The 24,332-nt window shown below is 44.6% G+C and overlaps 1 protein-coding gene across 7 annotated transcripts in view; it reads right to left on the bottom strand.

The window, feature by feature from the left end:
- Positions 1 to 24,332, bottom strand: part of clasp2 (cytoplasmic linker associated protein 2) — a 102,792-nt gene that overhangs the window by 3,345 nt on the left and 75,115 nt on the right. For all 7 annotated transcript variants that reach the window (XM_038965760.1, XM_038965763.1, XM_038965759.1 and 4 more), the window contains 10 exons: positions 21,884 to 22,047; positions 16,985 to 17,063; positions 9,900 to 10,043; positions 9,656 to 9,799; positions 9,389 to 9,495; positions 9,125 to 9,266; positions 7,124 to 7,307; positions 5,289 to 5,485; positions 5,083 to 5,211; positions 4,695 to 4,901 (listed from right to left, as the gene is read on the bottom strand). In XM_038965760.1, the coding sequence (XP_038821688.1) occupies positions 4,695 to 4,901; positions 5,083 to 5,211; positions 5,289 to 5,485; positions 7,124 to 7,307; positions 9,125 to 9,266; positions 9,389 to 9,495; positions 9,656 to 9,799; positions 9,900 to 10,043; positions 16,985 to 17,063; positions 21,884 to 22,047 (1,497 nt within the window). The remainder of the gene's footprint in view (positions 1 to 4,694; positions 4,902 to 5,082; positions 5,212 to 5,288; positions 5,486 to 7,123; positions 7,308 to 9,124; positions 9,267 to 9,388; positions 9,496 to 9,655; positions 9,800 to 9,899; positions 10,044 to 16,984; positions 17,064 to 21,883; positions 22,048 to 24,332) is intronic.

Below are 24,332 nucleotides of genomic sequence, written 5' to 3'. Positions count from 1 at the left end.
TGCGCTACCTGTATGTGTGTGTGTGTGTGTGTGTGTGTGTTACCTGTATGTATGTGTGTGTGTGTGTGTGTGTGTGTTACCTGTATGTGTGTGTGTGTTCTACCTGTATGTGTGTGTGTGTTCTACCTGTATGTGTGTGTGTGTGTGTGTGCTACCTGTATGTGTGTGTGTGTGTGTTCTACCTGTATGTGTGTGTGTGTGTGCTACCTGTATGTGTGTGTGTGTGTGTGTGTGTTACCTGTATGTGTGTGTGTGTGTGTGTGTTACCTGTATGTGTGTGTGTGTGTTACCTGTATGTGTGTGTGTGTGTGTGTGTGTGTGTGTGTGTGTGTGTGTGTGTGTGTGCTACATGTATGTGTGTGTGTGTGTGTGTGTGTGTGTGCTACCTGTATGTGTGTGTGTGTGTGTGTGTGTGTGTGCTACCTGTATGTGAGTGTGTGTGTGTGTGTGCTACCTGTATGTGAGTGTGTGTGTGTGTGTGCTACCTGTATGTGAGTGTGTGTGTGTGTGTGCTACCTGTATGTGTGTGTGTGTGTGTGTGTTACCTGTATGTGTGTGTGTGTGTGTGTGTGTGTGTGTGTGTGTGTGTGTGTGTGTGTGTGTGTGTGTGTGTGTGTGTGCTACATGTATGTGTGTGTGTGTGTGTGTGTGTGCTACCTGTATGTGTGTGTGTGTGTGTGCTACCTGTATGTGTGTGTGTGTGTGTGTGTGTGTGTGTGTGTGCTACCTGTATGTGAGTGTGTGTGTGTGTGTGCTACCTGTATGTGTGTGTGTGTGTGTGCTACCTGTATGTGTGTGTGTGTGTGTGCTACCTGTATGTGTGTGTGTGTGTGCTACCTGTATGTGTGTGTGTGTGCCCTACCTGTATGTGTGTGTGCGTGCGCTACCTGTATGTGTGTGTGCGTGCGCTTCCTGTATGTGTGTGTGTGTGTGCTACCTGTATGTGTGTGTGTGTGTGTGTGTGTGTGTGTGCTACCTGTATGTGTGTGTGTGTGTGTGTGTGTGTGCGTGCTACCTGTATGTGTGTGTGTGTGTGTGTGTGTGTGCTACCTGTATGTGTGTGTGTGCGTGCTACCTGTATGTGTGTGTGTGCGTGCTACCTGTATCTGTGTGTGTGCGCTACCTGTATGTGTGTGTGTGTTACCTGTATGTGTGTGTGTGTGTGTGTGTGTGTGTTACCTGTATGTGTGTGTGTGTGTGTGTGTGTTACCTGTATGTGTGTGTGCTACCTGTATGTGTGTGTGTGTGTTCTACCTGTATGTGTGTGTGTGTGTGCTACCTGTATGTGTGTGTGTGTGTGTGCTACCTGTATGTGTGTGTGTGTGTGTGTGTGTGTGCTACCTGTATGTGTGTGTGTGTGTGTGTGTGTGTGCTACATGTATGTGTGTGTGTGTGTGTGTGTGTGTGTGTGTGTGTGTGCTACCTGTATGTGTGTGTGTGTGTGTGCTACCTGTATGTGTGTGTGTGTGTGTGCTACCTGTATGTGTGTGTGTGTGTGCTACCTGTATGTGTGTGTGTGTGTGCTACCTGTATGTGTGTGTGTGTGTGTGTGTGCTACCTGTATGTGTGTGTGTGTGTGTGTGCTACCTGTATGTGTGTGTGTGTGTGTGTGCTACATGTATGTGTGTGTGTGTGTGTGTGCTACCTGTATGTGTGTGTGTGTGTGTGTGTGTGTGTGTGTGTGTGTGTGTGCTACATGTATGTGTGTGTGTGTGTGTGTGTGTGTGTGTGCTACCTGTATGTGTGTGTGTGTGTGCTACCTGTATGTGTGTGTGTGTGTGTGCTACCTGTATGTGTGTGTGTGTGTGCTACCTGTATGTGTGTGTGTGTGTGCTACCTGTATGTGTGTGTGCTACCTGTATGTGTGTGTATGTGTGTGTGTGCTACCTGATGTGTGTGCGTTACCTGTGTGCGTGTGTGCGTGTTACCTGTGTGTGTGCGCGCGTTACCTGTGTGTGTGTGTGTGCGCGCGTTACCTTTGTGTGTGTGTGTGCGTACGCTACCTGTATGTGTGTGTGTGTGTGTTCTACCTGTATGTGTGTGTGTGTGTGTTCTACCTGTATGTGTGTGTGTGCGCTACCTGTATGTGTGTGTGTGTGTGCACTACCTGTATGTGTGTGTGTGTGTGCACTACCTGTATGTGTGTGTGTGCACTACCTGTATGTGTGTGTGTGCGCTACCTGAATGTGTGTGTGTGTGTGCACTACCTGTATGTGTGTGTGTGCACTACCTGTATGTGTGTGTGTGCGCTACCTGAATGTGTGTGTGTGTGTGCACTACCTGTATGTGTGTGTGTGCGCTACCTGAATGTGTGTGTGTGTGTGTGCACTACCTGAATGTGTGTGTGTGTGTGCACTACCTGTATGTGTGTGTGTGCACTACCTGTATGTGTGTGTGTGCGCTACCTGTATGTGTGTGTGTGCTACCTGAATGTGTGTGTGTGTGTGTGCGCTACCTGAATGTGTGTGTGTGTGTGCACTACCTGTATGTGTGTGTGTGCACTACCTGTATGTGTGTGTGTGCGCTACCTGTATGTGTGTGTGTGCTACCTGAATGTGTGTGTGTGTGTGTGCGCTACCTGAATGTGTGTGTGTGTGTGCACTACCTGTATGTGTGTGTGTGCGCTACCTGTATGTGTGTGTGCACTACCTGAATGTGTGTGTGCACTACCTGAATGTGTGTGTGTGTGTGTGCGCTACCTGTATGTGTGTGTGTGCTACCTGTATGTGTGTGTGTGAGTGTGCTACCTGTATGTGTGTGTGTGTGTGTGTGTGTGTGTGTGTGTGTGTGTGTGTGTGTGCTATCTGTATGTGTGTGCGTTACCTGTATGTGTGTGTGCTAACTGTATGTGTGTGTGTGCTACCTGTATGTGTGTGCGTGCTACCTGTATGTGTGTGCGTGCTACCTGTATGTGTGTGCGTTACCTGTATGTGTGTGTGCTAACTGTATGTGTGTGCGTGCTACCTGTATGTGTGTGCGTGCTACCTGTATGTGTGTGTGCTACCTGTATGTGTGTGTGCTACCTGTATGTGTGTGTGCTACCTGTATGTGTGTGTGCTACCTGTATGTGTGTGCGTGCTACCTGTATGTGTGTGCGTGCTACCTGTATGTGTGTGTGCTACCTGTATGTGTGTGTGCTACCTGTATGTGTGTGTGCTACCTGTATGTGTGTGCGTGCTACCTGTATGTGTGTGTGCTAACTGTATGTGTGTGTGTGCTACCTGTATGTGTGTGTGTGTGCTACCTGTATGTGTGTGCGTGCTACCTGTATGTGTGTGCGTGCTAACTGTATGTGTGTGTGTGCTACCTGTATGTGTGTGTGTGCTACCTGTATGTGTGTGCGTGCTACCTGTATGTGTGTGTGCACTACCTGAATGTGTGTGTGTGTGTGTGCGCTACCTGTATGTGTGTGTGCACTACCTGAATGTGTGTGTGCACTACCTGAATGTGTGTGTGTGTGTGTGCGCTACCTGTATGTGTGTGTGTGCTACCTGTATGTGTGTGCGTGCTACCTGAATGTGTGTGTGCACTACCTGAATGTGTGTGTGTGTGTGTGAGTGTGCTACCTGTATGTGTGTGTGTGTGTGTGTGTGTGTGTGTGTGTGTGTGTGTGTGTGTGTGTGTGTGTGTGCTATCTGTATGTGTGTGCGTTACCTGTATGTGTGTGTGCTAACTGTATGTGTGTGTGTGCTACCTGTATGTGTGTGCGTGCTACCTGTATGTGTGTGCGTGCTACCTGTATGTGTGTGCGTTACCTGTATGTGTGTGTGCTAACTGTATGTGTGTGCGTGCTACCTGTATGTGTGTGCGTGCTACCTGTATGTGTGTGTGCTACCTGTATGTGTGTGTGCTACCTGTATGTGTGTGTGTGCTAACTGTATGTGTGTGTGTGCTACCTGTATGTGTGTGCGTGCTACCTGTATGTGTGTGTGTGCTAACTGTATGTGTGTGTGTGCTACCTGTATGTGTGTGCGTGCTACCTGTATGTGTGTGTGCTACCTGTATGTGTGTGTGCTAACTGTATGTGTGTGTGTGCTAACTGTATGTGTGTGTGTGCTACCTGTATGTGTGTGCGTGCTACCTGTATGTGTGTGTGCTACCTGTATGTGTGTGCGTGCTACCTGTATGTGTGTGTGCTAACTGTATGTGTGTGTGTGCTACCTGTATGTGTGTGTGTGTGCTACCTGTATGTGTGTGTGTGCTACCTGTATGTGTGTGCGTTCTACCTGTATGTGTGTGTGCTACCTGTATGTGTGTGCGTGCTACCTGTATGTGTGTGTGCTACCTGTATGTGTGTGCGTGCTACCTGTATGTGTGTGTGCTACCTGTATGTGTGTGTGTGCTACCTGTATGTGTGTGTGTGCTACCTGTATGTGTGTGCGTGCTACCTGTATGTGTGTGTGTGTGCTACCTGTATGTGTGTGTGTGTGCTACCTGTATGTGTGTGTGCTACCTGTATGTGTGTGTGTGTGCTACCTGTATGTGTGTGTGCGTGCTACCTGTATGTGTGTGCGTGCTACCTGTATGTGTGTGCGTGCTAACTGTATGTGTGTGTGTGCTACCTGTATGTGTGTGTGTGCTACCTGTATGTGTGTGCGTGCTACCTGTATGTGTGTGCGTGCTACCTGTATGTGTGTGCGTGCTACCTGTATGTGTGTGTGTGCTACCTGTATGTGTGTGTGTGTGTGTGTTACCTGTATGAGTCCGGGGACTATCTCAGGCAGCATGCTGACTAGTCCTTCATGGGGGACCTTCTCTATAACTTTAGTCTGCATCTTGATGGCAGCCAGGTTGATGGGGTAGTCAGCTGACTGGATGATAGGACACAACACCTTGATACACTGGTCTGGACTGATGGACGACGCCAGCATGGCGGCAGTCTCCTCTGCCGCTCGCACCACCTACAGACACAGGAACAGGGTTATAGTACCAGATTTACAATAGCTCCTATACACACACAGGAACGACAGTAGGAGAGTGAATGTATGAGTGTATGTGAGAGTGATTATATGGAGTGTGTGTATATTATAAGGAGTGTGTGTGTACGTGCGTGTGTGTTATACAGAGAGTGTGTGTGTGTACCTCTTTGTGTGGGTCCTTGTGCGCCTCCAGGGCCTTCATGATGGTGAGTTCAGCGTAGTTCTTAAACCTCCAGGGCTGGCGGCTCAGAATCTCCCTCAGAACACGCAGAGCTAACGCCCTGATCACATGCTGAAGAGGGGAGAGAGAGTTTGGTCAAAGTGTGTTCGTTGCATTGATGCACATATTGAGTGTGTGTGTGTGTGTACCTCTCTGTCCCCCAGCGTCTCCAGTAGTAACAGGAGGATGGTTTTGAAGTGTTCATCCCAGGAGACCTGCAGGGTGTTTTCTCGAATCAGCTTCAAGAGCTCACAAAGCGCTGCCTTCCTCTCCTCCACACGCTCATTGTGATTGGACAGCTCCTTCAGCAGCTCAGACACCAGCTCCGATTGGTCAATGCTGCTGTCTGTCAGGGGCAACAGCCAAAAAGGGTTGAGATTGATAAATTGATGGCAATCAGTATCTATCCCATATTACACTTCAAGACATTTTGTGTGTGTGTGTGTGTGTGTGTGTGTATATGAATACATATGTGTGTGTTAGTGTAAATGAATATACAGTACCAGTCTAAAGTTGACATCTAGTCATTCAAGAGTTTCTTAATTTTAACTATTTTCTACATTGTAGAATAATACTGAAGACATCAAACCGATGAAATAACACATATGGAATCATGTAGTAACCAAAAAAGTGTTAAACAACTCAAAATATATTTCAGATTCTTCAAAGTAGCCACCCTTTGCCTTGACAGCTCTGCACACTCTTGGCATTCTCTCAACCAGCTTCACCTGAATTGCTTTTCCAACAGTCTTGAAGGAGTTCCCACATAAGCTGAGCACTTGTTGGCTGCTTTTCTTTCACTTTGCGGTCCAACTCGTCCCAAACCATCTCAATTGATTTGAGGTCAGGTGATTGTTGAGGCTAGGTCATCTGATGCAGCACTCCATCACTCTCCTTCTTGGTCAAATTGCCCTTACACAGCCTGGAGGTGTGTTGGGTCACTGTCCTGTTGAAAAACAAATGATAGTCCCACTAAGTTCCACTAATCAGATTGGATGGCGTATCGCTGCAGGATGCTGTGGTAGCCATGCTGGTTAAGTGTACTTTGAATTCTAAATAAATCACAGACAGTGTCACCAGTAAAACACCTCCTCCTCCATGCTTCACAGTGGTAACCTCCCATGCGGAGATCATCCGTTCACCTACTCTGCGTCTCACAAAGACACGGCTGTCTCAAATTTGGACTCATCAGACCAAAGGACAGATTTCCACCGTTCTAATGTCCATTGCTCGTGTTTCTCGGCCCAACAAGTCTCTTCTTATTGGTGTCCTTTAGTAGTGGTTTCTTTGCAGCAATTCGAACATTAAGGTCTGATTCACACAGTCTCCTCTGAACAGTTGATGTTGAGAGGCCTCTCTTAGGCTGGTAACTCTAATGAACTTATCCTCTGCAGCAGAGGTAACTCTGGGTCTTCCTTTCCTGTGGTGGTCCTCATGAGAGCCAGTTTCATCATAGCGCTTGATGGTTTTTGCGACTGCACTTGAAGAAACTTTAAAAGTTCTTGACATTTTCCGGATTGACTGACCTTCATGTCTAAGAGTAATGATGGACTGTCGTTTTTCTTTGCTTACTTGAGCTGTTCTTGCCATAATATGGACTTGGTCTTTTACAAAATAGGGCTATCTTCTGTATACCACCCCTACCTTGTCTCAACACAACTTATTGGCTCAAAAGAAATTCCACAAATTAACTTTTAACAAGGCACACCTTTAATTGAAATGCATTCCAGGTGACTTCCTCATGAAGCTGGTTGAGAGATTGCCAAGAGTGTGCAAAGCTGTCATCAAGGCAAAGGGTGGCTACTTTGAAGAATCTCAAATATAAAATATATTTGGATTTGTTAAACACTTTTTTGGTTACTAGATGATTCCATTTGTGTTATTTCATAGTTTTGATGTCTTCAGTACTAAAATAAAGAAAAACCCTGGAATGAGTAGGTGTGTCCAAACTTTTGACTGGTACTGTATGTGTGTTTGTGTGTACCGTCAGTTTGCTGGTCTGATTCGTCTAGTGAAGTATCTATGACGCTGTGTTTGAAGGGGGAGTCAGTGAAGGGGTCACGGGACACCCGGGGAGAAGAGGAGAGCAGGGGGGTGTTGAGGAGAGACGTCTTGTTGTCCAGAGCTGTACGACCTACATCCATCTGGTCAGCACCAGCACTACCACCCTGAGGGAGGGGGAGGGAGACACACACACACACACACACACACACAAACACACACGGTGGTATGATTCAGACAGACATAGACAGAAATGTAAGCGCTGTCAAGTCCTGTCATCGCATGCACGCACACACAGTGGTGTGTGTGGGTTAGGATAGGGTTTTGATCATTCTGTGGATGGAATGAGGAGAGATATGAGATCTGTTACAGTTCCTGTTAATATTTTCACTCAAACCAGAAAACCCCCTGACGGGTCAGGTGATGGAGTCAGTCTGATTGGCAGGTTGAGGAATGGGTGGGCGGGTCAGGTTTCAGACTGACCTCTAGTGGAAATGTCAGCTTGGACATAGCCCTTCCTTGGAACATACCATGGAGAGGGGTGTCATAATTAATAACATCTCACATACTGTACGCACTCGGACACACACGCATGATACTCCCATCACAACCTACACTATATATACAAAAGTATGTGGACACCCCTTCAAATTAGTGGATTCAGCTATTTCAGCCACACCCGTTGCTGACAGGTATATAAAATCGAGCACACAGCCATGCAATCTCCATAGACAAACATTGGTAGTAGAATGGCCTTACTTAAGAGCTCAGTGACTTTCAACGTGGCACTGTCATAGGATGCCACCTTTCCAACAAGTCAGTTCGTCAGATTTCTGCCCTGCTAGAGCTGCCCCAGTCAACTGCAAGTGCTGTTATTGTGGAGTGGAAATGTCTAGGAGCAACAACAACTCAACCGCGAAGTGGTAGGCCCCACAAGCTCACAGAAATGGATCGCCGAGTGCTGAAGTGCGTAAAAATCATCTGTCCTCGGTTGCAACATTCACTCCTGAGTTCCAAACTGCCTCTGGAACCAACGTCAGCCCAATAACTGTTTTTTCGGGAGCTTAATGAAATGGGTTTCCATGGCCGAGCAGCCGCACACAAGCCTAAGATCACCATGTGCAATGCCAAGAGTCGGCTGGAGTAGTGTAAAGCTGCTATTGGACTCTGGAGCAGTGGAAACGATCTTAACGCTACAGCATACAATGACATTCTAGATGATTCTGTGCTTCCAACTTTGTGGCAACAGTTTGGGGAAGGCCCTTTCCTGTTTCAGCATGACAATGCCTCGTGCACTAAGCGAGGTCCATACAGAAATAGTTTGTCGAGATCAGTGTGGAAGAATTTGACTGGCCTATTCAGAGTCCTGACCTCAACCCCATCAAACACCTTTGGGATGAATTGGAACGCAGACTGCGAGCCAGGCCTAATCACCCAACATCAGTGCCCGTCCTCACTAATGCTCTTGTGGCTGAATGGTAGCAAGTCCCCACAGCAATGTTCCAACATCTAGTGGTAAGCCTTCCCAGAAGAGTGGAGTCTGTGATAGCAGCAAACGGGGGACCAACTCCATATTAATGCCCATGATTTTGGAATGAGATGTTCGACAAGCAGGTGTCCACATACTTTTGGTCATGTAGTGTATTTTAACCTGTAAAAATACTGAATGTGTTATTTTTCCCCTGATATTAGCTTACACCCACCAGATAAAAAAGCTATTTCCAGTGAAATAGAAAGGTAGGGATGAGATGCTTTGATACCAGACAGTGCGATAACAGTTGGGGTCAGAAGGTTATGGGGTTCAGTGTCTCACACACACAACAAGGGGAGTGGCAGGTCATATCTGTTCTCAGGAACATTGTGTGTGTGTGTGAAGGCTTAATCCCCCAGAATCCACCTGACAGACTATAAATAATCATTTCCAAGATGCATCCCATCATGTCGGTTCTACACACACACACACACACACTCTCTCTCTCCCCACCTCCTCTCCTTCCCTCCGTCTGACCGGTTCATTCATGTCTTCCTGGCTGCGGACGGAGAAGTTCTGGATGGCCTCCGTCACTCCTCTCAGACTACTGTAGATGTCCTCTGAGTTCATGTTCTCTGTGTCGTAGTCAAATGCACTGCACACAACAACACATCAGTCATATTACCATCACAATAGGTCAACATTATATGAGTGTGTTCTGAGGTCTGTGTGTGTAACCTGGGTGTACGTGTACATTGGGAGGTGTGTGGATGTTACCTGGGTGAGGATGTGTTCTGTGATGTGTTGCTAGGAGAGGTGAGGGGGCTGGACCAGCTGGCAGGAGAGCGGGGGGTGTGGCGTGTCAGAGGGCTTCCTGTCGGGGCCTGGGGGAGAGAGTAACACATAATAGGATCAAGTACATGCTAGGACCTTTTAGTTTCCCAACTCCTAAGATCCTTCATCAGGCCAGGCTGGGAGGGGTACAGCCAAGGCCAGGTGTCGTTACCTGCTGGGAGGGGTACAGCCAAGGCCAGGTGTCGTTACCTGTGCAGCATTGCCTGTGTTCCTCAGGTGGTTCTGTAGCAGTTTGGTGGCGCCATCCTGGAAGGTCTTGGGCAGAGCTGCCAGCAGCATGGTGAACTCTGGGGTGTTCAACTGGAACAACGAGATCAACACCGACTGGGCAGCCTGGAACACACACACAGACAGACACACACCAGAAACCAATCAAAGTTCGCGTCAACCAATAATCAACAAATTGCAGCATACAGAAATGTCTGTGCAGTACCTTCCTGACGTCGGAGCTCTTGGGCTCTGTGGTCCAGGTGATGATGCGAGACACAGCCAGGCGCGTCTCACTGGAGTTCACAAAGTCCTGAGGCTCCATCTGCAGGGCCAAGGTCTCAATGTACTTCAGAACAGCCACCTTCACCTGGACACACATTCATAGTATAAACGGTTAGACAAGCCACTCACACACACACACATTCAGAGTATAAATGGTTAGACAAGCCACTCACACACACACACATTCAGAGTATAAATGGTTAGACAAGCCACTCATACACACACACATTCAGAGTATAAATGGTTAGACAAGCCACTCATACACACACACATTCAGAGTATAAACGGTTAGACAAGCCACTCATACACACACACATTCATAGTATAAACGGTTAGACAAGCCACTCATACACACACACATTCATAGTATAAACGGTTAGACAAGCCACTCATACACACACACATTCAGAGTATAAATGGTTAGACAAGCCACTCATACACACACACATTCATAGTATAAACGGTTAGACAAGCCACTCATACACACACACATTCATAGTATAAACGGTTAGACAAGCCACTCATACACACACACATTCAGAGTATAAATGGTTAGACAAGCCACTCATACACACACACATTCATAGTATAAACGGTTAGACAAGCCACTCATACACACACACATTCAGAGTATAAATGGTTAGACAAGCCACTCATACACACACACATTCATAGTATAAACGGTTAGACAAGCCACTCATACACACACACATTCAGAGTATAAATGGTTAGACAAGCCACTCATACACACACACATTCAGAGTATAAATGGTTAGACAAGCCACTCATACACACACACATTCAGAGTATAAATGGTTAGACAAGCCACTCATACACACACACATTCAGAGTATAAATGGTTAGACAAGCCACTCATACACACACACATTCAGAGTATAAACGGTTAGACAAGCCACTCATACACACACACATTCATAGTATAAACGGTTAGACAAGCCACTCATACACACACACATTCATAGTATAAATGGTTAGACAAGCCACTCATACACACACACATTCATAGTATAAATGGTTAGACAAGCCACTCATACATTCATAGTATAAACGGTTAGACAAGCCACTCATACACACACACATTCATAGTATAAACGGTTAGACAAGCCACTCATACATTCATAGTATAAACGGTTAGACAAGCCACTCATACACACACACATTCATAGTATAAATGGTTAGACAAGCCACTCATACATTCATAGTAAACGGTTAGACAAGCCACTCATACACACACACATTCATAGTATAAACGGTTAGACAAGCCACTCATACATTCATAGTATAAATGGTTAGACAAGCCACTCATACATTCATAGTATAAACGGTTAGACAAGCCACTCATACATTCATAGTATAAATGGTTAGACAAGCCACTCATACATTCATAGTATAAACGGTTAGACAAGCCACTCATACATTCATAGTATAAACGGTTAGACAAGCCACTCATACATTCATAGTATAAACGGTTAGACAAGCCACTCATACATTCATAGTATAAACGGTTAGACAAGCCACTCATACATTCATAGTATAAATGGTTAGACAAGCCACTCATACACACACACATTCAGAGTATAAATGGTTAGACAAGCCACTCATACACACACACATTCAGAGTATAAATGGTTAGACAAGCCACTCATACACACACACATTCAGAGTATAAACGGTTAGACAAGCCACTCATACATTCATAGTATAAACGGTTAGACAAGCCACTCATACACACACACATTCATAGTATAAATGGTTAGACAAGCCACTCATACATTCATAGTATAAACGGTTAGACAAGCCACTCATACACACACACATTCATAGTATAAATGGTTAGACAAGTCACTCATACACACACACATTCATAGTATAAATGGTTAGACAAGCCACTCATACATTCATAGTATAAACGGTTAGACAAGCCACTCATACACACACACATTCATAGTATAAACGGTTAGACAAGCCACTCATACATTCATAGTATAAATGGTTAGACAAGCCACTCATACATTCATAGTATAAACGGTTAGACAAGCCACTCATACATTCATAGTATAAATGGTTAGACAAGCCACTCATACATTCATAGTATAAACGGTTAGACAAGCCACTCATACATTCATAGTATAAACGGTTAGACAAGCCACTCATACATTCATAGTATAAACGGTTAGACAAGCCACTCATACATTCATAGTATAAACGGTTAGACAAGCCACTCATACATTCATAGTATAAATGGTTAGACAAGCCACTCATACATTCATAGTATAAACGGTTAGACAAGCCACTCATACATTCATAGTATAAATGGTTAGACAAGCCACTCATACATTCATAGTATAAACGGTTAGACAAGCCACTCATACATTCATAGTATAAACGGTTAGACAAGCCACTCATACATTCATAGTATAAATGGTTAGACAAGCCACTCATACACACACACATTCAGAGTATAAATGGTTAGACAAGCCACTCATACACACACACATTCAGAGTATAAATGGTTAGACAAGCCACTCATACACACACACATTCAGAGTATAAACGGTTAGACAAGCCACTCATACACACACACATTCAGAGTATAAACGGTTAGACAAGCCACTCATACACACACACATTCAGAGTATAAATGGTTAGACAAGCCACTCATACACACACACATTCATAGTATAAACGGTTAGACAAGCCACTCATACACACACACATTCATAGTATAAACGGTTAGACAAGCCACTCATACACACACACATTCAGAGTATAAACGGTTAGACAAGCCACTCATACACACACACATTCATAGTATAAACGGTTAGACAAGCCACTCATACACACACACATTCATAGTATAAACGGTTAGACAAGCCACTCATACACACACACATTCATAGTATAAACGGTTAGACAAGCCACTCATACACACACACATTCATAGTATAAACGGTTAGACAAGCCACTCATACATTCATAGTATAAACGGTTAGACAAGCCACTCATACACACACACATTCAGAGTATAAACGGTTAGACAAGCCACTCATACACACACACATTCATTGTATAAACGGTTAGACAAGCCACTCATACACACACACATTCAGAGTATAAATGGTTAGACAAGCCACTCATACATTCATAGTATAAATGGTTAGACAAGCCACTCATACATTCATAGTATAAATGGTTAGACAAGCCACTCATACATTCATAGTATAAATGGTTAGACAAGCCACTCATACATTCATAGTATAAATGGTTAGACAAGCCACTCATACATTCATAGTATAAATGGTTAGACAAGCCACTCATACATTCATAGTATAAATGGTTAGACAAGCCACTCATACATTCATAGTATAAATGGTTAGACAAGCCACTCATACATTCATAGTATAAATGGTTAGACAAGCCACTCATACATTCATAGTATAAATGGTTAGACAAGCCACTCATACATTCATAGTATAAACGGTTAGACAAGCCACTCATACATTCATAGTATAAACGGTTAGACAAGCCACTCATACATTCATAGTATAAATGGTTAGACAAGCCACTCATACATTCATAGTATAAACGGTTAGACAAGCCACTCATACATTCATAGTATAAATGGTTAGACAAGCCACTCATACATTCATAGTATAAACGGTTAGACAAGCCACTCATACATTCATAGTATAAATGGTTAGACAAGCCACTCATACATTCATAGTATAAACGGTTAGACAAGCCACTCATACACACACACATTCATAGTATAAACGGTTAGACAAGCCACTCATACATTCATAGTATAAACGGTTAGACAAGCCACTCATACATTCATAGTATAAACGGTTAGACAAGCCACTCATACATTCATAGTATAAACGGTTAGACAAGCCACTCATACATTCATAGTATAAACGGTTAGACAAGCCACTCATACACACACACATTCATAGTATAAACGGTTAGACAAGCCACTCATACACACACACATTCATAGTATAAATGGTTAGACAAGCCACTCATACATTCATAGTATAAACGGTTAGACAAGCCACTCATACATTCATAGTATAAACGGTTAGACAAGCCACTCATACATTCATAGTATAAATGGTTAGACAAGCCACTCATACATTCATAGTATAAATGGTTAGACAAGCCACTCATACATTCATAGTATAAACGGTTAGACAAGCCACTCATACATTCATAGTATAAACGGTTAGACAAGCCACTCATACATTCATAGTATAAATGGTTAGACAAGCCACTCATACATTCATAGTATAAACGGTTAGACAAGCCACTCATACACACACACATTCATAGTATAAACGGTTAGACAAGCCACTCATACACACACACATTCATAGTATAAACGGTTAGACAAGCCACTCATACATTCATAGTATAAACGGTTAGACAAGCCACTCATACATTCATAGTATAAACGGTTAGACAAGCCACTCATACATTCATAGTATAAATGGTTAGACAAGCCACTCATACATTCATAGTATAAACGGTTAGACAAGCCACTCATACATTCATAGTATAAACGGTTAGACAAGCCACTCATACACACACACATTCAGAGTATAAACGGTTAGACAAGCCACTCATACATTCATAGTATAAACGGTTAGACAAGCCACTCATACATTCATAGTATAAACGGTTAGACAAGCCACTCATACATTCATAGTATAAATGGTTAGACAAGCCACTCATACATTCATAGTATAAACGGTTAGACAAGCCACTCATACACACACATTCAGAGTATAAATGGTTAGACAAGCCACTCATACATTCATAGTATAAACAATTAGACAAGCCACTCATACATTCATAGTATAATGGTTAGACAAGCCACTCATACATTCATAGTATAAACGGTTAGACAAGCCACTCATACATTCATAGTATAAACGGTTAGACAAGCCACTCATACATTCATAGTATAAACGGTTAGACAAGCCACTCATACATTCATAGTATAAACGGTTAGACAAGCCACTCATACATTCATAGTATAAACGGTTAGACAAGCCACTCATACATTCATAGTATAATGGTTAGACAAGCCACTCATACATTCATAGTATAAACGGTTAGACAAGCCACTCATACATTCATAGTATAAACGGTTAGACAAGCCACTCATACATTCATAGTATAAACGGTTAGACAAGCCACTCATACATTCATAGTATAAATGGTTAGACAAGCCACTCATACATTCATAGTATAAATGGTTATACAAGCCACTCATACACACACACATTCAGAGTATAAATGGTTAGACAAGCCACTCATACACACACACATTCAGAGTATAAATGGTTAGACAAGCCACTCATACACTCATAGTATAAATGGTTAGACAAGCCACTCATACACACACACATTCATAGTATAAAACGTTAGACAAGCCACTCATACACTCATAGTATAAATGGTTAGACAAGCCACTCATACACACACACATTCATAGTATAAATGGTTAGACAAGCCACTCATACACACATTTTCTGTCTGTGTGGTTCATGGATCATCCCAGGAGTTTCCTAACTCTGAGCTGAAACGAGTTATATTTAGAGCCCAGTTCATTTAGAGCCTACTCTGCAACACAAAGTAAAGATCCGCAACAACAAAGAAGGTGCAGTAAGATGCTAGTCTCCTTCACAGTTGTAGTCAGGCAGCTATCATGGAGGGAGACAGAGGGGGGGAGAAACCAATAAAGACACATGAAAACTAAAGGAAAAAGAGCCACCATTTACATTCGTTCTTCATTCTCACATTAGTTTCTTTTACAATATTTTCATTCCTTTAAAAAAAGTCCCTCTCCATCTCTCAGTTTCACTCTTCCTCTATTCAAAACACTTCATCGACCGACCGCCTCCTCAGTGTGCGCGTCATAAAAATGCTCCCCCCTGAGCGCACTGACCTGGGAAGATTGGTTCCAGGCTGAGACCTGCTCGTTCAGAGAGCAGCAGGCGTGGTGCCCCCTGGGGGCTCTCGTGGGGGGGAGCAATTTAACATCGCGCCTCATGGTTCTTGAAGCAGGGGGAATCAATTTAATGTTGCGCCGCCCACAACACGTTCCCCTCCTCCCCACAGGCTTAGAGAGAGAGGGAGGGGGAGGGACGGAGAGGGAGAGGGAGGAAGGGGGGAGAGGGGAAGTGGGAGAAAGGTAGGGGGAGAGAGAGGAGAGGTTAGAGGAGAAGGTAGGTGAGGAAGGGGAGATGGGGAGGGAGGAAGAAGATGTAGGGGAGATGGGGAGGGAGGAAGAGGATGTAGTGGAGGGAGAGAGGAGGCAAGACAGAGACAGATGGACACACACTGGGACAGGGATGAGAGGAGTGAAAATTACATAAGAAAATGAGAGAAGGAAAAGCATAGCAAGGGAAGGTGAGGTGAAGAGTGAAGGAGGGAGAAAAAGATTGAGGAAGGTGAGGTAATGAAAGTGAAGGAGGGGGTGGGGAGAGGAAAGGGAGGGACGGAGTGAACAAGTGTATAAAGGGAAATACAAAGTGAGAGGAGGGAGGAGAAGATGGAGGAAAGGGAGGGGAGAGGATAGAGAGAGGCAACGAGGAAGGGGAGGTGAGGCGGGCTCAGACTGCAGAGAGCAAAGCCAGTGGTTGGCGGGTTTAATTGGAGGCATATCAGTCGCTATCCAATCAGAGTCCAGGGATCGGGTGGGTAGGGAGCGGAGCCAGTGTTAAACAGCCGTGATATCAGAAAAGTGGTTACCATGGTTACTGATACAATAGTTACCGTGGTTGCTGAGACAGTAGGTGAGTCTGGCGACGGAGAGGCTGTCCCTGCCTTTCAACCCTCCCTACATCCCTTTACTCTCCCTTCCTCTTCTCACTCCGTCCATCTCTTTCTTCATACATACACAAAATATCTACCCCCCCTAGACAGACAGACAGACAGACAGACAGACAGACAGACAGACAGACAGACAGACAGACAGACAGACAGACAGACGTGTACCTTGAGGTTTGGTGTCTGAGTCTGGTCCACAGTGAACCTCATGAGGATAGTGAACTGGAGGTCGTTGGGGAAAGACTCTCTGTAGGGGAGATATTATGCACGCGTGTTATATATACACATTTTACAGACACGTTTTATTTATTTATATATCCACACACACACACCCACATTATATATACACACACATACGTTATATACACACACACACACACACACACATTACAGACACACACCCACACGTTATACACTGCTCAAAAAAATAAAGGGAACACTTAAACAACACAATGTAACTCCAAGTCAATCACACTTCTGTGAAATCAAACTGTCCACTTAGGAAGCAACACTGATTGACAATAAATGTCACATGCTGTTGTGCAAATGGAATAGACAAAAGGTGGAAATTATAGGCAATTAGCAAGACACCCCCAAAAAAGGAGTGATTCTGCAGGTGGTGACCACAGACAACTTCTCAGTTCCTATGCTTCCTGGCTGATGTTTTGGTCACTTTTGAATGCTGGCAGTGCTCTCACTCTAGTGGTAGCATGAGACGGAGTCTACAACCCACACAAGTGGCTCAGGTAGTGCAGTTCATCCAGGATGGCACATCAATGCGAGCTGTGGCAAAAAGGTTTGCTGTGTCTGTCAGCGTAGTGTCCAGAGCATGGAGGCGCTACCAGGAGACAGGCCAGTACATCAGGAGACGTGGAGGAGGCCGTAGGAGGGCAACAACCCAGCAGCAGGACCGCTACCTCCGCCTTTGTGCAAGGAGGTGCACTGCCAGAGCCCTGCAAAATGACCTCCAGCAGGCCACAAATGTGCATGTGTCTGCTCAAACGGTCAGAAACAGACTCCATGAGGGTGGTATGAGGGCCCGACGTCCACAGGTGGGGGTTGTGCTTACAGCCCAGCACGTGCAGGACGTTTGGCATTTGCCAGAGAACACCAAGATTGGCAAATTCGCCACTGGCGCCCTGTGCTCTTCACAGATGAAAGCAGGTTCACACTGAGCACATGAGCACATGTGACAGACGTGACAGAGTCTGGAGACGCCGTGGAGAATGTTCTGCTGCCTGCAACATCCTCCAGCATGACCGGTTTGGCGGTGGGTCAGTCATGGTGTGGGGTGGCATTTCTTTGTGGGGCCGCACAGCCCTCCATGTGCTCGCCAGAGGTAGCCTGACTGCCATTAGGTACCGAGATGAGATCCTCAGACCCCTTGTGAGACCATATGCTGACACATGCACATTTGTGGCCTGCTGGAGGTCATTTTGCAGGGCTCTGGCAGTGCACCTCCTTGCACAAAGGCGGAGGTAGCGGTCCTGCTGCTGGGTTGTTGCCCTCCTACGGCCTCCTCCACGTCTCCTGATGTACTGGCCTGTCTCCTGGTAGCGCCTCCATGCTCTGGACACTACGCTGACAGACACAGCAAACCTTTTTGCCACAGCTCGCATTGATGTGCCATCCTGGATGAACTGCACTACCTGAGCCACTTGTGTGGGTTGTAGACTCCGTCTCATGCTACCACTAGAGTGAGAGCACCGCCAGCATTCAAAAGTGACCAAAACATCAGCCAGGAAGCATAGGAACTGAGAAGTTGTCTGTGGTCACCAACTGCAGAATCACTCCTTTTTTGGGGGTGTCTTGCTAATTGCCTATAATTTCCACCTTTTGTCTATTCCATTTGCACAACAGCATGTGAAATTTATTGTCAATCAGTGTTGCTTCCTAAGTGGACAGTTTGATTTCATAGAAGTGTGATTGACTTGGAGTTACATTGTGTTGTTTAAGTGTTCCCTTTATTTTTTTGAGCAGTGTATATACACATATTACAGACACACACACACACACACACACACACACACGTTACAGACACACACACACGTTACAGAGACACACACACGTTATATATACACACACATTACAGACACACACATTATATATACACACACACACACGTTATATATACACACATTACAGACACACACATTAGACACACACGTTATATATACAGTTGCAAGAAAAAGTAGGTGAACCCTTTGGAATTACCTGGATTTCTGCATAAATTGTTCATAAAATTTGATCTGATCTTCATCTAGGTCACAACAATAGACAAACACAGTCTGCTTAAAATAATAATACAAACAATTACATGTTTTCAAGTCTTTATTGAACACACTGTGTAAACATTCACAGTGCAGGTCTGAAAAATGGTAACTCTTGGATTTAATAACTGGTTGACCCTCCTTTGGCAGCAATAACCTCAACCAAACGTTTCCTGTAGTTGCGGATCAGACCTGCACAACGGGAGGAATTTTGGACCATTCCTCTTTACAAAACGGTTTCAGTTCAGCAATATTCTTGGGATGTCTGGTGTGAACTGCCTTCGAGTTCATGCTACAGCATTTTAAATCGGGTTTAGGTCAGGACTCTGACTGGGCCACTCCAGAAGGTGTATTTTCTTCTGTTCAAGCCATTCTGTTGTTGATTTACTTCTGTGTTTTGGGTCGCTGTCCTGTTGCATCACCCAACTTCTGTTGAGCTTCTATTGGCAGACAGATAGCCTTACATTCTCATGCAAAATGTCTTGATAAACTTGGGAATTCATTTTCCCGACGATGATAGCAAGCTGTCCAGGCCCTGAGGCAGCAAAGCAGCCCAAACCATGATGCTCCCTCCACCATACTGTACAGTTGGGATGAGGTTTGATGTTGGTGTGCTGTGCCTTTTTTTGTCCACACAGTGTTGTGTGTTCCTTTAGTTTCATCTGTCCACAGAATATTTTGCCAGTGGCGCTGTGGAACATCCAGGTGCTTTTTTGCAAACTTCAGACGTGCAGCAATGTTTTTTTGGGACAGCAATGGCTTCTTCCGTGGTGTCCTCCTATGAACACCATTCTTGTTTAGTGTTTTACGTATCGTACTCGTCAACAGAGATGTTAGCATGTTCCAGAGATTTCTGTAAGTCTTAAGCTGATACTCTATGATTCTTCTTAACATCAACCTCAGAAAAATACAATAATGTGTGTTTTTAGTTTAAGCAAAATGTGTTTGTCTATTGTTGTGACTAAGATGAAGATCAGATCAAATTTTATGACAAATTTATGCAAAAATTCAGGTAATTCCAAAGGGTTCACATACTTTTTCTTGCCACTGTACACATATTACAGACACACACACACGTTATATATACACATTACAGACACACACATTATATACACACGTTATATATACACATTACAGACACACACATTATATACACACGTTATATATACACATTACAGACACACACGTTATATTGATGGTTGTACAGTCGTCTCAAATAAAAGGACCTCGGCGTTACTCTGTACCCTGATCTCTCTTTTGATGAACATATCAAGACTGTTTCAAGGACAGCTTTTTTCCATCTACGTAACATTGCAAAAATCAGAAACCTTCTGTCCAAAAATGATGCAGAAAAATGTATCCTTGCTTTTGTCACTTCTAGGTTAGATTACTGCAATGCTCTACTTTCTGGCTACCCGGATAAAGCAAAAAATAAACTTCAGTTAGTGCTAAACACGGCTGCTAGAATCTTGACTAGAACCAAAAAATTTGATCATATTACTCCAGTGCTAGCCTCTCTACACTGGCTTCCTGTTAAGGCAAGGGCTGATTTCAAGGTTTTAGTGCTAACCTACAAAGCATTACATGGGCTTGCTCCTACCTATCTTTCCGATTTGGTCCTGCCGTACATACCTACACAAGACGCAGGCCTCCTTACTGTCCATAGAATTTCTAAGCAAATAGCTGGAGGCAGGGCTTTCTCCTATAGAGCTCCATTTTTATGGAATGGTCTGCCTATCCATGTGAGAGACACAGACTCGGTCTCAACCTTTCTTTATTGAAGACTCATCTCTTCAGTAGGTCCTATGATTGAGTGTAGTCTGGCCCAGGAGTGTGAAGGTGAACGGAAAGGCACTGGAGCAACAAACCGCCCTTGCTGTCTCTGCCTGGCGGGTTCCCCTCTCTCCACTGGGATTCTCTGCCTCTAACCCTATTACAGGGGCTGAGTCACTGGCTTACTGGTGCTCTTCCATGCCGTCCCTAGGAGGGGTGCGTCACTTGAGTGGGTTGAGTCACTGACGTGATCTTCCTGTCCGGGTTGGCACCCCCCCTTGGGTTGTGGCGTGGGAGAGATCATTGTGGGCTATACTCAGCCTTGTCTCAGGATGGTAAGTTGGTGGTTGAAGGTATCCCTCTAGTGGTGTGGGGGCTGTGCTTTGGCAAAGTGGGTGGGGTTATATCCTGCCTGTTAGGCCCTGTCCGGGGATATCGTCGGACGGGGCCACAGTGTCTCCTAACCCCTCCTGTCTCAGCCTCCAGTGTTTATGCTGCAATAGTTTGTGTCAGGGGGCTAGGGTCAGTCTGTTATATCTGGAGTATTTCTCCTGTCTTATCCGGTGTCCTGTGTGAATTTAAATAATTGTATTTTTTTTCTCTCGGAGGACCATAGCCCTAGGACCATGCCTCAGGACTACCTGGCCTGATGACTCCTTGCTGTCCCCAGTCCACCTGGTCGTGCTGCTGGTCCAATTTCGGAGTGCAGTCCATGAGGAGGAGATGCACTGCAGTACTTAATGTAGCTGGTGGCCACACCAGACACTGACTGTTACTTTTGACCCCCCCTTTGTTCAGGGACACATTATTCCATTTCTATTAGTCACATGTCTGTGGAACTTGTTCAGTTTATGTCTCAGTTGTTGAATCTTGTTATGTTCATACAAATATTTACACATGTTAAGTTTGCTGAAAATAAACGCAGTTGAGAGTGAGAGGACATTTTTTTGCTGAGTTTATATACACACACACATGTAAGATATACGCACACACAAACTTTACAAATACACACACACCCACTGACCGTGTGATGTCCAGTGCTCTCTGGACCTTGGCCTGTACTGATCCCAGTAGGTCAGCTCCCATCTTCTTCAGCAGCTGGGTGAGCAGGACGAACAGCCAGTCCTGCAGGTCTTCTCTATGCACCAGGACAAAATCCACTAGGGTCTCTAAGAACATACTGAACACCTTGGGAGAGACAGGGGACATGGGTTAGACACATTGTATAAACACACACACACACACACACACACACACACACACACACACACACACACACACACACACACACACACACACACACACACACACACACACTTAGAAGAGACAGAGGAACATGTTCATGCACACCAACATGAGTGAGACACACATGTACTATGGATACTATGAGATAGGCTGAGGGAAGCAACTCCATTCACTTATCAATTAACCAATCAACCACTCACTCTAATCAGCGTGCAGCAAGCAGAATTATGTTTTACCAATACACAATCATTATTCAGTATTCACTAAACACACATGCTGATTGGCTGTCACCTGCAAAACAGCAGGGACTCAGACACCAATCACAGGGCGTCATGTCATAGTGATGTCACAGCAGTGAGCTGTGACATCACCGGGTCGGTTAGTGAGTGAGTCTGTGGTTGCCTTGGAAACCATTAAATTAGCCACCCAGTCAGATTACCACTTGCCAGATTAATCAATGAATTCAAGATTAGTCTCCAATCAGAGTACCAGGTTAGTGTCACAACCACACAAGCGTTAATCAAACGTTAATTGAACGTAAAATAAACGTTGTCTAGACTTACTCTCTACAGAGAGTTCCAGAGGAGAGGCATGAAGGAGAGAGAAACATACAACAGTTAGCATCCTGGGAAGCACACACACACACACACTAGGGTGACCACATGTCCCAGATTGTGCGGGACAGAACCGCATTTTGGCCCTTTGTCCCTCAACCAAACAATCATGTCCCGTATTTTATCAACAAATTCAATCACCACAAATGTTTGATTTGGCGGGTATTTCAGTCAGACATTCCAACCGGTCTCTTGCAGTCACGTTGCGCTTATGAAAAGACAGGCCTATATATTAAACGGATGTGGTACTGGTGATGTTAAACACTTCTCCAATCGTTGTTAAGATCTGATATTCTGTGCGGTGCAAGACGAGACGTAGGCCAATGCCAATGTCATTTTTTTATATTTTCAGTGGTATTGTTAACAAACAATACCACCAACAAACAATACCCATAAAGAAAATGAGAATTAAAAACAGGTTCAGCCCCTGGTTCGACCGTGCTCTTGCAGAGTTACTCCATCTAAAGAATTGCATTTGGAAAAAGGCTCGGCACACACACTCAGGCTATCCAGAAGGCCAAAGTTAGTTACTTTAAGGAACAGTTCTCTCTGTGGGTCTAACCCCAAGAAATTCTGGAAAACGGTTACAGACCTGGAGAATAATCCCTCCTCACAGCTGTCCATGTCCCTTAATGTTGATGTGGTTGTTACTGACAAGGAGCACATGGCTGAGCTCTTTAATCACCACTTCATTAAGTCAGGATTCCTATTTGACTCAGCCATGCCTCCTTGCCCGTCCAACATTTCCTCATCTCCTACCCCTTCTAATGCGACTATCCTCGATGCTTCTCCCTCTTTTTCCCCTGCCCTGTTAAAACGTTTCTCCCTGCAGGTGGTCACTGAGTCCTAGGTGCTAAAGGAGCTCCTGAAACTTGACCCCAAAAAACCCGCTGGGTCAGATGGTTTAGACTCTTTATTCTTTCGTTCGTAAGGTTCGTCCTTTATTTAAAGGGGGAGATCAAGCTGATCCTAATTGTTATAGGCATATTTCTATTTTGCCCTGTTTATCAAAAGTGTTGGAAAAACTTGTCAATAATCAACTGACTGGCTTTCTTGATGTCTATAGTATTCTCTCTGGTATGCAGTCTGGTTTCCGCTCAGGTTATGGATATGTCACTGCAACCTTAAAGGTTCTAAATGATGTCACTATTGCCCTTGATTCTAAGCAATGTTGTGCTGTTATTTTTATTGACTTGGCCAAAGCTTTTGATACGGTAGACCATTCCATTCTTGTGGGCCGGCTAAGGAGTATTGGTGTCTCTGAGGGGTCATTGGCCTGGTTTGCTAACTACCTCCTCTCAAAGAGTGCAGTGTATAAAGTCAGAAAATCTGCTGTCTCAGCCACTGCCTGTCACCACGGGAGCACCCTAAGGCTCAATCCTAGGCCCCACGTTCTTCTCAATTTACATCAACATAGCTCAGGCAGTAGGAAGCTCTCACATCCATTTATATGCAGATGATACAGTCTTATACTCAGCTGGCCCCTCCCGGGATTTTGTGTTAAACGCTCTACAAAGCTTTCTTAGTATTCAGCAAGCTTCCTCTGCCCTTAACCTTGTTCTGAACACCTCCAAAACAAAGGTCATGTGGTTTGGTAAGAAGAATGCCCCTCTC

The sequence above is a fragment of the Salvelinus namaycush genome, chromosome 27 (genome assembly GCF_016432855.1).
Source record: "Salvelinus namaycush isolate Seneca chromosome 27, SaNama_1.0, whole genome shotgun sequence".
In the NCBI taxonomy this organism is placed as follows: Eukaryota; Metazoa; Chordata; class Actinopteri; order Salmoniformes; family Salmonidae; genus Salvelinus; species Salvelinus namaycush.
Note: the sequence above shows the minus strand (reverse complement) of the source record. Positions and strands in the feature narration are given on the sequence as shown.